General features: G+C 39.9%; 1 protein-coding gene and 1 long non-coding RNA gene across 2 annotated transcripts; both read right to left on the reverse strand.

The window, feature by feature from the left end:
* Positions 1-1,856: 1,856 nt before the first annotated feature.
* On the reverse strand, positions 1,857-2,807 carry LOC110908349. The gene has a single exon (XM_022153282.1). It carries the CDS (start codon positions 2,805-2,807, stop codon positions 1,857-1,859), a length of 951 nt encoding a protein of 316 aa, XP_022008974.1.
* Positions 2,808-4,784: 1,977 nt separating this feature from the next.
* Positions 4,785-7,537, reverse strand: LOC118486970. The gene is made up of 4 exons (XR_004880142.1): positions 7,213-7,537; positions 7,047-7,132; positions 5,732-5,790; positions 4,785-4,960 (listed from the first exon to the last, which is right to left on the reverse strand). It is a non-coding gene; the product is annotated as an uncharacterized LOC118486970 (long non-coding RNA).
* Positions 7,538-16,518: the final 8,981 nt, after the last annotated feature.

Genomic DNA, 16,518 nt, shown 5'->3' on the forward strand with positions numbered 1-16,518 from the left:
TGGAAATAAACAAGTTTCCTATACGCATATTTAAAAATGCCTTACCTTGAGACTAATGTGTCTTGAAATTTAAGTTGTTACGGTCATTATATCGGACGAGAATTTGAGAATAAAGTATAAAAAAAAACATATATATCGTTAATTGGCATCGTAGACAATATGGTCCGGTCCAATGAATAGAAAATTCAGGGATGTTTAATGAATACCCGAATGTGTATCATGGTGAGTTGTCAATGGATGGCATGTTTTAAATGGCTACTTCATCAATTCTCAGTAAATGTAACGGCATGCCACATGAAAGAAACTCATGTTTACAGTCTGTTTTTGTGGGAAATAATAATATAAAAAAATAAAGAATTTTATATACAATGTTGCAACTTGAACTTATATGAGTTTAAGAATATGAAGGAATGATACGTCATACATGAATAAGGGAACTCGAATATCCTTCAAATATTTAATTTTTGTGGTTACTTGAATATATTGTTTATATTTATATTTATAATGTCCAACAAAAAATATAACAGTTTTAATGTATACCCGGATTAGGGTTCAAACCAGACACTACTAAATAAATGAGTATCATCGACTTCCTATTTCATCAGAAAACTCCTCGGTGATACTCCATCAGTAATATTGGCCCGGTTACAACAGAATCATCAAAAGATTTTACTTATGGACTACTGACGATGGCCAACAAATGATTTCTAGTGGCCAAATAAACCAACCAAACACAAACAGCTTGTGTGAGTTGACCTTTATAAGATATAATCATTTTGGGTGTGTGTGTATATAACCATATTATATTTACATCTATGTATATTTTATATTTTTATTTTAACGCTCCTAATCTAATTGTAATCTACCCCAACCTAAATCTACTTCACGCCTCAATTGAAACTCGAACCCTTACCCAACATCTCTTAGGTAGGGGCGTACACATTACACCTTTGTCACCATGAGGTCTCAAATCTTATGATGTTTATAAGGTTTGGATTTAGAATTAGAATTAGGGTATCTAATTTGGTGTTAAAAAACTGAAAAATATCTATACAAAGAAGATGAAGAAACACATTTTACTGTTGAGTGAATAGTGGAGCCCATATATTTCATTCCTAAAAGAAATGATCAAACTTATAATATGTTCTTACCACATGATAACTCGTGTAGTTTGTTATATATATTATTTAGTTTTTTTCTCTATTTCATTGTTATGTGTTATATAAAGGTAATTACATTTATATAGATATATGATCACCAAAATGTGCAATCGTAACAAGCTCGTTGTATGAAGTTCGATCTTTGTCATCTATTAAATCGACTTCTATTTAGTCTCTCTTTACCTTGAATTCGTTTAAGTTCGGTTTAATTTGAGATTTTAATGGATCAGCTTTAAAAGGCTTCGCTCATTTATCCCCAATTATCACTTAACCCATATCCGAAGAAGATAAATACTGAACGGATTTAAACAAATAATATAATTGTATTGATGGATAATAGTTTTTCGTGTGTTAAATAACCAAAAACAATATCTCTTTGTACATAGAGATTACAATGAAAAGAGAGAATGATAAAGCTAACTAATTTTTTAACTACTTAAATTATACCGAATTTGTCTTAGACGGAGCTCGAATCCTTGACCTTAATTAGACAAACACCACACTAGCATCTAACTCCAATGATTTTCTCAATTGGACCTAAACCCATGATAATGATATTATGTCAATGATCTATATATTTAAACTAGAGATGAAATTATTAGAATATGTAAATATTATGTATCCATTATATTAGGAGATAATTATGTATTTGATATGTTTCCATATCTTGCTTACCAACAGGCCCAAATGCAGCCATTAACCCAGCAGGAAAGGGGCCGGAGATTGCTGTGGGCCGTAAGCGGGTGGATAGGTGGGTGAGGGTTGGTTCCATTGAGAGGTAGAGTATTGGTTGCTATAGTTGCCACGTCCCCGAGAGCCCCGACCACGACCGCCACGGTAGCCGCGTCCACGGCCATGAGGACGGTTTGGATCATAATAATTTTGTGAGTACCGATTAGGATCTGTAGGGGCTGTATTAGGTGCGGGTGGGTTGTTAGTTTGGGTAGATGGTTCGGTAACGGTAGCAGCGGGAATCGGAGTGGTGACAAGCACCGATTGGTTGTTATTTTGGCGGGCGGCTTGGCGTTGTTGTTCTTTTTGCAGACTGGTGCGAGCTTCATCCCATGTAGGGGAGGTTTGATTGATGAGGGCAGCGGTAACATCATACTCGGACGGTAGGCCTCGAACAAGTTGCATAACGAGTCGTGGCTCGCTAACCGGAAAGCCGACATCGCCTAGTTGCTCGGCGATGTCTTTAAGTTTCTGACAATATTCGTCGAGGGATGCACAAGCTCCAAATGTGAGATTTGTAAAGTCATGCTCAAGAGTCGTAGCTCGAGAGCCTTTGTTATTAAGAAAAATACCTTCAAGTTTCACCCATGTGGCTCGTGCCGTAGCATCGGTTTCAAGAACCCGAACCAAATACTCGTCGGATAGCGTGGCGTATATCCATTGGAGAATAAGGGCGTCGATCTCTTGCCAGGAATCATAGTCATCGTCGCCTTCCTTTGGTGCAGTCGTGCCGTCGATATGATCAAGAACCTTGTAAGCTTTTGCATGTAACTTGAAAAGCTTTACCCATGATGAATACGTAACCTTGGTGCCGTCGAGAGTGCGAACCTTGTTTTGAATGTTGGTCACCGTATAGGCTGGATGCAGGGAGGAGGATTTAGGTTCGGTGTTGGACGTATGTTCTTTGCCGGTCATGGTGGCTGTCGAAACAGGGGATGACCGGAAAAAAACGAGCGACGGTTAAGGTGTGCGACGGTTAGGGTTTGTAGAGCGTAAGAGGATAGAGGTCCCCCGTGCTATCATGGCGCGAAAGGAAGGTGCCCGTCTTGAGGTCCTTCAAAAAAAAACCAAAAGGGTCAAATTCAATACTAACTTGGTTATCACGAGTGAATTTACGAACAGAAAGTAAATCTTTGATAACAGTGGGTGAGTGTAGGACATTATTAAGTTGGTAGGTTTTGGTTGAGACAGTGTGTAGGGAATTTCCAGATCCTGTAATTGGTAATTTATGGCCATTCCCAACAAGAATAGTGCTTGAAGAAAAAGACAAGGGAGTAGAAATTTTACCGATATTGGAGGTGATGTGAGAGGATGCTCCGGTGTCCATGTTCCACGAGGTGTCCGGGTTATTGATCTGCATCATGGAGAGAGCCGTGCCGATGTCCGTTGGGTTTAATGCATTAAAAACATTCGGGTCGTGGAACTGGGTAGGGGTGGGAGGCTGCTGGGTTAATGGCTGCATTTGGGCCTGTTGGTAAGCAAGATGGGCCTGGTTGTATTGGGGTTGGGGGTAATTATCTCCTAATATAATGGATACATAATATTTACATATTCTAATAGAAATAATAACTAACAAAATGATAAACCATATAATAATAAATATATAAAACAACTAAAAGTGAAAATTATATAAAATACTCATCATCTTTAACATAAGTCATGATTTTATTTAATAAATTTAGGTAGCAAGTACTATTATGCATCTACCCACTGTTTTATGTCATTTATATACTTGTGTTTACACATTGACTCATTTATCATACATGTTTACTCCAATTTACTTTACCACTTGTACTATCAACTTTCGTGGGTGTTACTAGTTGCTACCCACAATACAAAGTGTGTAGATATTTGTTTTATCTTTTAGCAACATTTGATTTAAAATAATATTTAGTCAAACAAACTAATATTATATAAATCCAAACATAATGCTTCACTCACTTTATTTATTACACTTCAATATATATTTTATGACAATATAAATTTGTATTAACACAATTTTTTTTTTTTATCTTAGAACATACTTTTATTTTTTAAACAATAACTTCCAGATTTTAGAGACCGAAAATATACTATCAGACTCAACTCAGTTTGTTATTAAAATTATACTAAATTTAGATAAGATATATAGAAAATATTAATGTATCACATATTGAAAGTGCTAAGAGATGATTAAAAATATATTTTGAATAATTATAAAATTTAGATAAGATATATAGAAAATATCAATGTATCATACATTGAAAGTGCTCAGAGATAATTAACAATATATTTTGAATAATTTAGGAAAGAAAAAGAAAATTAATATATATCTATATTTATACTATACTATACTATATACTAAAAGAAAAAAAAAACTGTGGAACATATGTCATCGACTAGAGTCATCTATTTTTTATTTTTCATGACTCTTTCTTGTACTTAATTATGGATATGTATTTTTTTAATTAAGGATAGTTATCAGATTATTAACCAAATGAATTTAATATCAAATTAATTATTATTTTTTAAAATAAACTTATATTTTTTACTTAAAAACTTCACTGTAAAGAATAATGATGGTAATTGTTTTTATAAGTGAGTTCTAAAAAATTTTAAATATTTATTATTGTTGAATGATAAGAATGATAAAAATACAATATTTTAGATAATAAAAATAAGGTGGCACTGAAAAATCAAAGTTAATGTCACACCCTCAAATTTCACATGCGGGGTTTTACCGCGAGGCGTGCGACTGATCAGGATCCAGCCACTAATCATGTTGAACCAATTATGTAAGTTGTAAAATCGTCACCATCAAAACGATTAGTGAATATTGTTTATGTAACACCCCGCCCCGATTAGGGCTGACGTGTTACACAATTCGGTAATCAGAGACAATTGATAACTTAGTTAAAACATAAATTCCATAGGTTTAAAAACAAAAATCCCCAAAATGGCATAACGGTCTCAACAGAAAAACATAAGTGTCTAAATTTATTGAATATAAAGTTTTATTGAACTCCTTGTTCCAACTCTAGCTTTTTTTATTATCACTCTTCACACATTTCCCCGATTTCCCTGAGTACCTGTTTAAGACATAATAAAAGAAAACAACAAAAAGAAACGGTTGAGCCAAAAATTGCCCGTAACGGAGAAACAATAGCACTAACACATAAATGATAGAAGCAATACACTAAACACTTTAACGATGCAAACAATACAATACGTTGAATGATCACTGATGAATACCATAAATGTATATTAGAAATACCCATGTGAGCCACTAACAATAAACACTAACACTTTGTACATTAGCTGGAGTTCCAATGCACCATTATGTAGAGGGGGTGTGGGCACTCACACCTATCCCACTACCACTAACACTTACACTTACACTCCTAGGATCGATCCATACGCCTCTCAATAATCAATAAGTGTAATCACTTAGCACCAATACAATATAGAGATGCCGTGGGCCTTTCACACCGCCACGGATGGTGCACGTCAACTGTGCCTATGATGACGCCCTATGTCCCCATAGGTGGATATGCTCGGGTATTGAGGTCAATGAAACAATTTACTCAAGTCAAGGCAAATACACTAACGATACACTAAGGCTATATCACATCTAGCCAAAGATAAATAAATAAATAAATAATAAAAGTCATGGGAACATGCGACAATGAGTATAATGTGTAACTTATTGCATGCGTGGCAAGGACAATAACTCGATACGATGTATGTAACAATAATTAGAGAACGTAGAAAACTCAACGATTCAAGTAGCAATAACGGACGAATACGATATCATGAATTAAAACAATTATGCTAAGAGCAAGACACCACAAAATCCGTACCTTAAGCAATTAGCAATGACTGTAGTAAATCCTAAGCTTGAATCAAATGTCACGAAACCCTACAATATTATTACATAATATTAATTATTATACTTGTTGTGTTGTTGTTTAAATAGGATTTCTATAAGAATACTTTGTGTGGTTATAAATAGTGGTATTAATTCTTTTCTATAGTATTCTGGGTATAAAACAGATGGTTATATTTATTTATATATTTACTTATACATCTTTGTAAATGCTTTTACATTAACCTAAATAAAAAGAATCAAGAGTTAATTCATTCACTTTCTCAAAACAATCAACACTAGTTTATATGAGTTCCCTGGTAATCAAGTTTCCCCCAAAAAAAATAAATAAATAAAGAACTATAAAAAAATCAACAGCATGTAGGGCTGTAAACGAGCCGAGTCGAGCCGAGTTCGACCCAGCTCGAGCTCGGCTCGAACTGAATTCGAGCTGGCTCGGCTCGAGCTCGAAATTCAAATCGAGCTGGGATTTGAGGCTCGAACTCGACTCGATTAAAATTCGAGCTAGCTTGGCTCGGCTCGATCTAGCTCGAATTAACAAAAACCGCAAAATTTACTATATAAAAAGCCCTAAAAATGAATATTTTCATATATTAAGGGTCATATATGCAATTTAATTTAACCAAATGGCTAAATATGCAAGTATAAATAGTTAACTCACTTTGTACGTTTTCTTTACCTTTTTTTATAGGGGAAATACTCCCTTAGTTTTTGTTATTTGAGCGATGTGGGACAAAAAAATGAAGGATGTAAACCTTATCGAGCCGGCTCACGAGCTCACGAGCCGAGCCAGGCCAAGCTCGAGCTCGGCTCGTTTACAAACCGAGCCGAGCTGGCTCATTTACAACCGAGCCAATTTCGAGCCGAGTTTTTTTTGAACTTTTTTCGAGCGAGTTTCGAGCGAGCTGCGAGCCACGAGCTTTTTGAACACCCCTAACAGCATGTTGTCTTTTTCTCTAATCCGAGAACTGAGTTCCTCGTCCTCCCCCAAATATAAAATTTGCAGATTGTGCTTACAATCGAAATCTTAATTATAGTTTCTTATTAAATTGTTGGCTTCAATAACTATAAGTCAAGCGAGTAGGGTGGATTCTAAAAAAAATGACAAAATCGAACTTGAAGACCAAAATCAAAACGAGCAGAAAACTTCCTTTTTCTCAAATGTTGGTGTGCTATGTTCAGTTCAAACATGGTGATTGCCAAAAAAAATATTAGCTATAGATCCTTTAATTTAGATAACTTAAGGATGGCGAAACAACTACAATCAACGGAGGTTTTAACATCGTTACCTTAGTCGCCAAGCGAGATGGATACGAGAGCAATGGGTGGCAGCTTGCTGCAATCGGACAAGAACAAAAACGGTTGTGTGATGGGGCTGTGCAGATTAGCGGAACGAAAACGGGTTTGTAAATTAGAATATCACAACACATGATTTAATACAATGACTTGGGTTACCTGGTTCAAACAAGTCAATCGCTGGTCGGCGGGAATCAGAAACCGGCGTCTTCTCCGACACTGCTGCGTTTCCCACGGTGGTCGATGACTACAGAATCAACGATGACGCGACCTAATTTGGAGCCAGCGACAGAACAACAACTCCTCGGCAACGTAGCGGCGGTGATTTTGGGTTGGCTCTAAGTTTGATTATGCTCGTATACGTTTGTCTTGAAAGGCTAATATTGTGATTCGAAACATACATTTGGAAAGGATTACAAGAGGTTGTGATTGAATAGGAAAAAAGAAAGTCGCTTCATGATTGATCGGAGGTTGAGGAAGGATCGGATGGTGATAGCTGTGCAACTTAATTCCTTATCAAATCATTCTTATTTAGTTATTATTTCATTTAGTTTAGTTTTTTTTTTTTTTTTTTGTGTCGGTTATACAAGTTCTACTACCTAAACACAATTTAAAAAAAAACTATATGATAGTTCATATTATAGTAGTTCATATTGTCATTTTATTTCCTCTCTTCGTAGGAAGAGATATACAACAATCTTAACTATTAATATTATTATCATTATTATTTTTTATTATTATTATTATTATTATTATTATTATTATTATTATTATTATTATACCTTAATTAAGTGTGGTTGAAAGTTGACCAACATTCTAGGCATTGAATATCCGACATGGTAATATTCCATAATACTTATGACATTTATTTCATTAGGGTTTTGAAAGTTTCGTATATTACAGTTTAAAAGTCCAAAATACAGTTTAAGTTAGCAGCGGAAAAACAAAGTAAATCCATCTTAAATTTAAAACCATAAGTTTAATAAATGCACGAAACATAAAGCTTTACGAACCACACACTCCAGCCGATCGCAACGTCCGTCCATAGCTGTACCTAACAACCTGCAGAGCACACAGTAGGGTGTCAACATAAAGTTGGCGAATTCACAAAATTTAGTTTAGCAAAAGTAAAGTTCACAACGTTTTGATTTAAGTATGGCTCGGGTAGCTAACCCTTATCATATGACTAAACTGTGTACCGAATGCTGACGTTTCGTTTGTGCCCTCAATAATGTCCATCAACATTAAAGCAAGAGTAAAGGTTAGAAGTTTACGCCCGGCCTCCAGCACGGTGTGAGGTTTGTCAAACCTAATAGCGCTATCAACTAATACCCCGCGTACGCCCACCCGGCAATTTAATCGGTAAAATACAGGGACTTTCATGATAGAGTTTTTCATTTAGTCTATGTGTATTATCCACCTCCAATGGATAGCATGTTACAGTGGTCCACACAAGGGACGCGCGCATAGCCCAAACCAGGGCTACCGTAAAAAGTGTTGTCCCGAACTAGGGACGCATGCTTTTAGAAAAAAAAAGTTGTGAACTCACCTTAGGTTGCTCGGTATTGAACTTGAAAGGTAATCAGGAATGTCAACTTTGTCCTTATATGTTTACCATTTCAGTTAGTTCAATTTATGAATTCCTACACGTATCTAGCACATAGTCACCGAATTACGTTATCATGCAATTACACGTTTAGGTAAGTTTAGGCATATGATCATATTACTCCATAAAGCATTTATTGTTACCTACTAATGTTTCTAGTAACATTCAACACCTAGGTCTGATTTATAACTTTATGATGACCGTTTACACCAAAAACTCTTGTAACGAAATAGCGAATGATTATTTTGTTGAAAGTTTTATATTAACTAACCCAATGATGTATCCACTTAATTGGTATAAATAAAACATTGCTAAAATCATTTTAGTTAGTAACATAGAAGTTGCATGGCTTCATGTAAAAGATCATAAGGTACCGTACCACCATGTTACACATTTTGTGTTTTACCTTTCATTTAAAAATTGTACTTAATTTTCATAATATTTAATTCTATAATATCTACAATACACGCATTAATTTAAACAAGCTTACATATATTTTGGTGCCATTATTAGGTTCAATCTTGTATATATTTGCAGAATATTATTTGGCTCTAACTATTTGCACACCTTGGCAGGCTATTTACACACTTAGGGTTTACATACGTTACGTAGATGTCACACCCCCAAAATCCACCCGCGGATAACACCCGCTTCGGGGGCGTGACTGACCAGGATCCAGCCACCAATTATACTGAATAACTAAATGGATAACAAAAGTAGTACTTACTAACCATACGATTAGCAAGTGTTAAGTTTAGGGTTCAAGTCTTAAGTTCAGAGTAAAATGTAGCGGAAGCATAATTAACAGTTTTAAACATTGTTCATAAGGTAAACATGATAAATGCCCAACACACGGGCAGACGACCACTACACATCCCAAGTAGCTGCTCCAGTCACTGGCCACCTGCAAAGCATGCAGTAAGGGGGTCAACAATAATGCTGAGTGAGTTCACTAGTTGTCCAGTTTTAATTACCAAAAACTTGTTTCACCAGTTAATTTATCCGTTTATACATGCCATGGGGAGCTACCCCAAAAGTTAGCGACTAAACTGTTTTTCCAATACCGAACACTAGGTAACCGAATGCGTTTCCGCAGGATGCCCCGATGTCAATGTTCTATCATCATTGACGGATGCCTGAGTACATTAGTTCACGACCGATCCCATACCATGGCACGGTGTGAGGCTGGTAAGACCTAAATAGCGCTATCAACTAATAACCCGTTCGCCTGGCACCGGCGACTAATCGGTATTATGTAGTAGGGACTTGAGTGATAGAGTTGCGTTTAGTGCCATTAGTTGCATTCCGTATAAACAGTAATTAACTAAAAAGGTTTCCCAATACTAGGGACGATAAAGTAAGTTTGTTCCCAATAACTAGGGAAGGAATGTAGACGGTATCCCCTTTACAAGGGGATATGGTTGTTTTAGTCTCGTGTCCCAAACCACCGGGACGCATGCTTTTAAGTTGTGAACTCACCTTGGGTTGCTCGGTATGATACGTTACTTGGTTAAGTATGTTGGTCACCACGTCCTAGCATGGTTACCAAGTATGGGTCAAGTTGGGTACAAGTAAACACGTATAAGACACACTTAACGTAAATGCAGATAACTATAGTAGCAGGTATACATGCAGCCCAGTCAACAAAAAGTCCAACATACAAACAGTGGGGCTATTGGGCCTAAGCAGTTACACAAGCAATCCAGTTAACAGACAATCCAACAAGTACATTGGCCCAATAACAGCCCAGTCGAGACAAAGATGACTCGCAACCAAGGTTGCGACTCGCAACCGAGGTCTCGGTTCGTCATGCTTTGGTTGCGACTCGCAATCAGAGATTCCGACTCGCAACCGGCGTTTCCGACAAAGCAGCTGTGGTTACGACTCGCAATCGGATCGATGCGCATTGATTGCGACTCGCAACCGGGAGGTCTCGACAAATCCTGGTGCGGTCTCGAGTAGCAACCAAAGGTTGCGACTCGCAACCGTGGTTTACGTGTGCATGAAGTCCTTCTAGAACCTGTCATTTGTACGAACCAATGGAAATGCATTTTCATGAAACCAATATGTACCATTTCCACTAAACATGTTTGTTTGTCTGATCATTAGCCAAAACAGATCAAATATACACATTTCAAAAATATTTCAAAGGCATTCAAATTGTTCTTCATGTTCATCAAGCAATATTCAAACTATATTCATCATTTGTAACCCAAACCATAAGATCAAGGAACACCTATTTAACATAATCTGTTTTACATAATCGGCTTTATTATTCTCGGTTCCTAGTCTAGCATGCTTCATCATAAATCACAACAAGCATCTAGCATTATCCGAATATCACAACCATTTAACACCAAACCGGATATCAAAACAACAAACATCATAAACATTCACAACAAATATCATCAAGTAACCATCTTCCTTAGCATATTTATGAACATACAAGCCTAGGATTCATACTAAAACCTCTAATCCCATCAACAAGCATAAGACCATAGCAATCACCAACAATCATGGACATAAAAACACTAACCGGTTACTCGATGTTGAGAGAAAAGGGGTGTTCGGGTGGTCTCTTGGTCCGGCCAATCTTCCTTGTTGATAGCTCACTTGATCCGAGAGATATGAAGGAATGGGAGATGATTTTGGTTGCTAGAAACTTAGGGTTTTAGGGTTTAGTGAAGAAGATGAGAGGAGAGTGTGAGAAGAGAGTGTGTAAAATGGATAAGGGAGGTGGGGTTGGGTTTATATAGTGTACCGAGTGGGCTTAGGGGATTCCGGCTTGGGTTCTCGGTTACAAGGCCCAACCGGCCCATTGCTACTGTTCACTCGAGACCACGGTCTCGAGTCGGGTTGAGGTTTCGGTTTATATATATATATAACACATATATATACATATATACACAAAAGTAAATCGGCATATAACACATAATAACAAATAATTCATCGTTTTCATTTAATAAAATACGTACATGAAACGTTACATCAAGAAAGTTTCCCCGGGAAGGTCCGAAGTGTCACATTATCCCCACGTTTTAGGAACTTTCGTCCCGAAAGTTAAGGCAGCCACTGTCAAGCTAGTGTGAGTAAAAGCGTTTCAACGGGGTGTCACATCATCCCCCCGTTAGTTTGGAATTTCGTCCCGAAATTCGTTCGTAGCTTCAGTGCTGGGGTTTTCGTTTGGGAACAACTGGGGATACTTGTGCTTCATCTGGTCTTCCTGCTCCCAGGTATACTCTGGGCCACGTCGCGAGTTCCAACGAACTCGTACAAGAGGTATCTGGCTACGTTTGAGGGTTTTGATCACTCGATCCGTGATCTCGATTGGTTCCTCAGTAAAGTGTAGCTGTTCGTCAATCGTCAGTTCCTTAAAAGGAATCACAAGTGTTTCATCCGACAAACACTTCTTCAGGTTGGATACATGAAAGACGTTATGTACCGCACTCAGCTCTTCAGGCAGGTTCAATCTATAAGCGACCTTACCGATCTTCTCGGTAATTTCGAATGGTCCAATGTATCGCGGATTAAGCTTGCCCCGTTTACCAAAGCGAACCACACCCTTCCAGGGTGAGACTTTAAGTAGAACCCGGTCACCGACCTGGAATTCCAATGGTTTCCTACGCTTATCAGCGTAGCTCTTCTGACGGTCACGAGCTGCCGCCATGCGTTGTCTGATCTGGGCAATCTTTTCCGTTGTATCTACCACCATCTCTGGGCCTGTGATTTGACTATCACCGATTTCTGCCCAGCAGAGAGGTGACCGGCATTTACGACCGTACAATGCCTCAAAAGGTGCTGCCTGAATACTAGTGTGGTAGCTGTTGTTGTAGGAGAACTCTACTAACGGTAGATGCTTCTCCCAGTTCTTGCCAAAATCGATCACACACGCCCTAAGCATGTCTTCGAGAGTTTGGATGGTACGTTCGGACTGTCCATCCGTTTGCGGGTGATAAGCAGTGCTCATATCCAAACGTGAGCCAAAGCAATTGTGCATAGCTTGCCACAGTTCCGAAGTAAATCGAGCATCTCGGTCGGAAATAATTGAGGTTGGCACTCCGTGCCTCGATACTACTTCCTTTAAGTAAATCTCCGCCAAGGTAGAGAACTTGTCTGTTTCCTTAATAGCCAGAAAGTGCGCGGACTTGGTCAGTCGATCCACTATTACCCAAATAGCATCATTTCCGCGTTGAGATCTAGGTAGCCCTGTAACAAAATCCATGGAAATTTGCTCCCATTTCCATTTCGGGATTTCTGGTTGTTGGAGTAGACCTGCTGGCTTCTGGTATTCTGTCTTGACTCTCGCGCAAGTCAAGCATTTGCTGACGTACGTCGCTATGTGGGCCTTCATACCAGGCCACCAATATGTAGTCCTCAAATCGTGGTACATCTTGTCCGAACCAGGATGTACTGAGTAGCGGGACTTGTGGGCTTCGTCCATCACGAGTTCACGTAAACCTCCAAAGAGTGGAACCCAGATGCGTCCTGTTACATAGTAAGCACCATCTTCTTTCTGTTCTAGTTGCTGTCTCGACCCTCGCAGAGACTCAGCCCTGATGTTATCCGGCTTCAATGCTTCAACCTGAGCATTTCGAATCTGAGTAGGGAGGTTAGACTGGATGGTAAGTTGCAGTGCTCGCACGCGCTTTGGTATAGTGTCCTTTCGGCTGAGGGCGTCTGCCACGACATTGGCCTTGCCCGGATGGTATTTGATGGCGCATTCGTAGTCATTCAAGAGTTCGACCCATCGACGTTGTCGCATGTTCAATTCCTTTTGCCTAAAGATATGCTCGAGACTCCTGTGATCGGTGTAAATAGTGCACTTGGTACCGTACAGGTAATGTCTCCATATCTTAAGAGCAAAGATCACTGCTCCCAGTTCCAAGTCGTGCGTCGTGTAGTTCTTTTCATGCGTCTTGAGTTGTCGAGAGGCATAGGCAATGACTTTCTCGCGTTGCATTAGCACGCAACCGAGCCCATGAATAGACGCATCGCAGTAAACCACAAAGTCGTCAGTGCCTTCAGGTAACGAGAGAATAGGAGCGCTACAGAGGTTATCCTTAAGCCTCTGAAAAGCAGATTCCTGTGCTGCATTCCACTTGTAGGCGACGCCTTTCTGAGTGAGTGTTGTGAGAGGTTGTGCAATCTTTGAGAATCCCTGAATGAATCTGCGGTAGTAGCCTGCTAAACCCAAGAATTGACGAACTTCAGTGGGGGTCTTAGGTGTAGGCCAGTTCTTTATCGATTCGATCTTAGCTGGGTCGACATGAATTCCGTTCTTATTGACTACATGGCCGAGGAAATGGACTTCTCGAAGCCAGAAGTCACATTTAGAGAATTTGGCGTACAGTTGCTCGTTGCGAAGGAGTTCGAGGATAAGGCGTAGGTGCTGTTCATGCTCTTCTTGACTTTTTGAATAAATCAAGATGTCGTCGATAAACACAATCACGAATTTGTCGAGGTAAGGCTTACATACGCGGTTCATAAGATCCATGAACACTGCAGGTGCGTTAGTCATTCCAAAAGGCATAACGAGGAACTCGTAATGACCATAACGAGTCCTGAACGCAGTCTTGGAAATATCTTCGTTACGAACTCTCAGCTGATGATAGCCTGATCGCAGGTCAATCTTTGAATAGTAGCTCGATCCTTGCAACTGATCGAATAGGTCGTCGATGCGCGGGAGAGGGTAACGATTCTTGATGGTAACTTTGTTCAACTCACGGTAGTCGATGCACATTCGGAATGTGCCATCCTTCTTCTTGACAAAAAGTACTGGGGCTCCCCAGGGTGATGAACTAGGACGGATAAATCCTTTATCCAATAGTTCTTGTAGTTGCGTAGAGAGTTCCTTCAGTTCTGCAGGAGCCAATCGGTACGGTGCACGAGCTATGGGTGCTGCTCCGGGAGCTAGCTCGATTTGGAATTCGACCTGACGGTGAGGAGGGAGTCCAGGTAGTTCCTCAGGAAATACTTCGGGATAATCGCGTACTATAGGAAAATCTTCAATCCTCTTTTCCTTTTCGCGAGTATTGGTGACGAGTGCTAGGATAGCGGTGTGCCCTTTCTGTAAACACTTCTGGGCTTTTAGAAGCGAGATAATGCCTGTGACTTCTCCACCTTTGTTGCCTTTAACGATGAGGGGTTGACCAGAACGGCGAGGTATACGAACTGCTTTCTCCTGACAGAGGATTTCAGCGCAATGTTTGGATAACCAATCCATACCAATAACAACGTCGAAGCTTCCAAGTTTGACAGGGAAAAGATCGATACTAAACGTATGGCCAGACAATTCTAGGGTGCAGTCGTGGATCACGTGCGTGGCCTCGATGTTCTTACCATTAGCTATCTCGACGGTATGCTTAGAACTTAATAATGCAGGCGAGTGCTTAAGTTTCTTACTAATGCGAAGGGATACATAACTGGCATCGGCACCGGAATCAAATAACACAGAAACATAACGATCATCAAGTAGGAACTTACCCGCCACGACGTTGGGGTCGTTCCTTGCTTCGCCAGCTCCAATCACGAAAGCTCTTCCCCTTGCATTCCCCGCATTGTTGTTCTGCTCATTGTTCCCAGCTCCCTGATTGTTGTTGCGATTCTGATTCGGTTCAGGGCAATCCTTTCGCATGTGCCCTGTTGCCCCGCATTTAAAACATGCTCTGTTGTTTCCCTGCTGCTGTTGCTGTTGGGGTTGTTGCTGATTCTGCCTTGCTGGGAACTGACTTCTGCAATCCTTTGCTTCGTGCCCCATCTTGTGGCATCGCTTACACTGACCCTTGTTGCATGCCCCATTGTGGTGCCTGTTACACTTGTTGCACTTAGGGTAGTTTCCCCGGTAGCCACCCTGTTGCTGATTGCCCTTGTTGTTGTCAGTTTTCCTTTGCTGAGCTGGGGCTTGAGTAGGGTTAGCATCCTTACCCTGATTTCCATCCCACTTCCGTTTACCATCACTAGAACTTCCTTCCGCAGCACTGATCCTTTTGGGCAACCTGCCCTCTTCCACAGCCTGATCAGTGAGTTTGTGAGCAAGTCGAACGATTGGCTGAATGGTAGTGTGGTTGGCTGAAGTTACATGGCTTCGGATTTCTGGAGCTAGACCCTTGATGTACAATTCGATCCTTCGGTACATGGGTCGGGACATGTTTGGACAAAGAGCAGCATAGTCGTTGGACAGCTTGGTGTAGGTCTCAATCTCTGACCCAACCATCTTGAGTTCATAGTACTCATTTTCCAGCTTGTGGATGTCATCCCTGTGACAGTACTCTTCCTTGATCATATCCTTGAAATCTTCCCACGCAGTAGCGTTAGCAGTCTCCAAACCAAGCATTTGAATTTGCGCCTTCCACCATGAAAGTGCGCTTCCCTCTAGAGTTCCAGTAGCAAACTTCACCCAATTAGCAGTTGGGCATTCACAGACAGCAAAAACAGCTTCGACCTTCTCAATCCAGTGCAGAAGGCCTATGGCACCCTCCGTGCCACTGAATGGAAGAGGCTTGCAATCCATGAAGGTCTTGAAGGTACAAACACGTGGTTGCACAGGTGCAGGCTGACCTGTTGTGAGGAGTGAAGCGAAATAGGTTTAGAGGCGAAAAGACGATGTGGCGGTAGGATCTAAACATCCTAAAGCATCGAGTTTACCTATAGGGTGAGCTGCGAAAGCTGCAGCCACAGTGTTGAGCAGGCTAGTGAACTGAGCCGGGGTCATGTTGACGTTTCCTCGTCCGCGTCCACTCATTGTCTTCATAACCAGAAAACATAGCATGAGTGCGTGATAGCGAGAATAAGATAGAAGAGAGAAGATGTATCTATCTAATCAGGCAACTAGTACGTATAGTAAAGCAGAGAGCATAAGA

Source organism: Helianthus annuus, chromosome 2 (genome assembly GCF_002127325.2).
Source record: "Helianthus annuus cultivar XRQ/B chromosome 2, HanXRQr2.0-SUNRISE, whole genome shotgun sequence".
Lineage (NCBI taxonomy): Eukaryota > Viridiplantae > Streptophyta > Magnoliopsida > Asterales > Asteraceae > Helianthus > Helianthus annuus.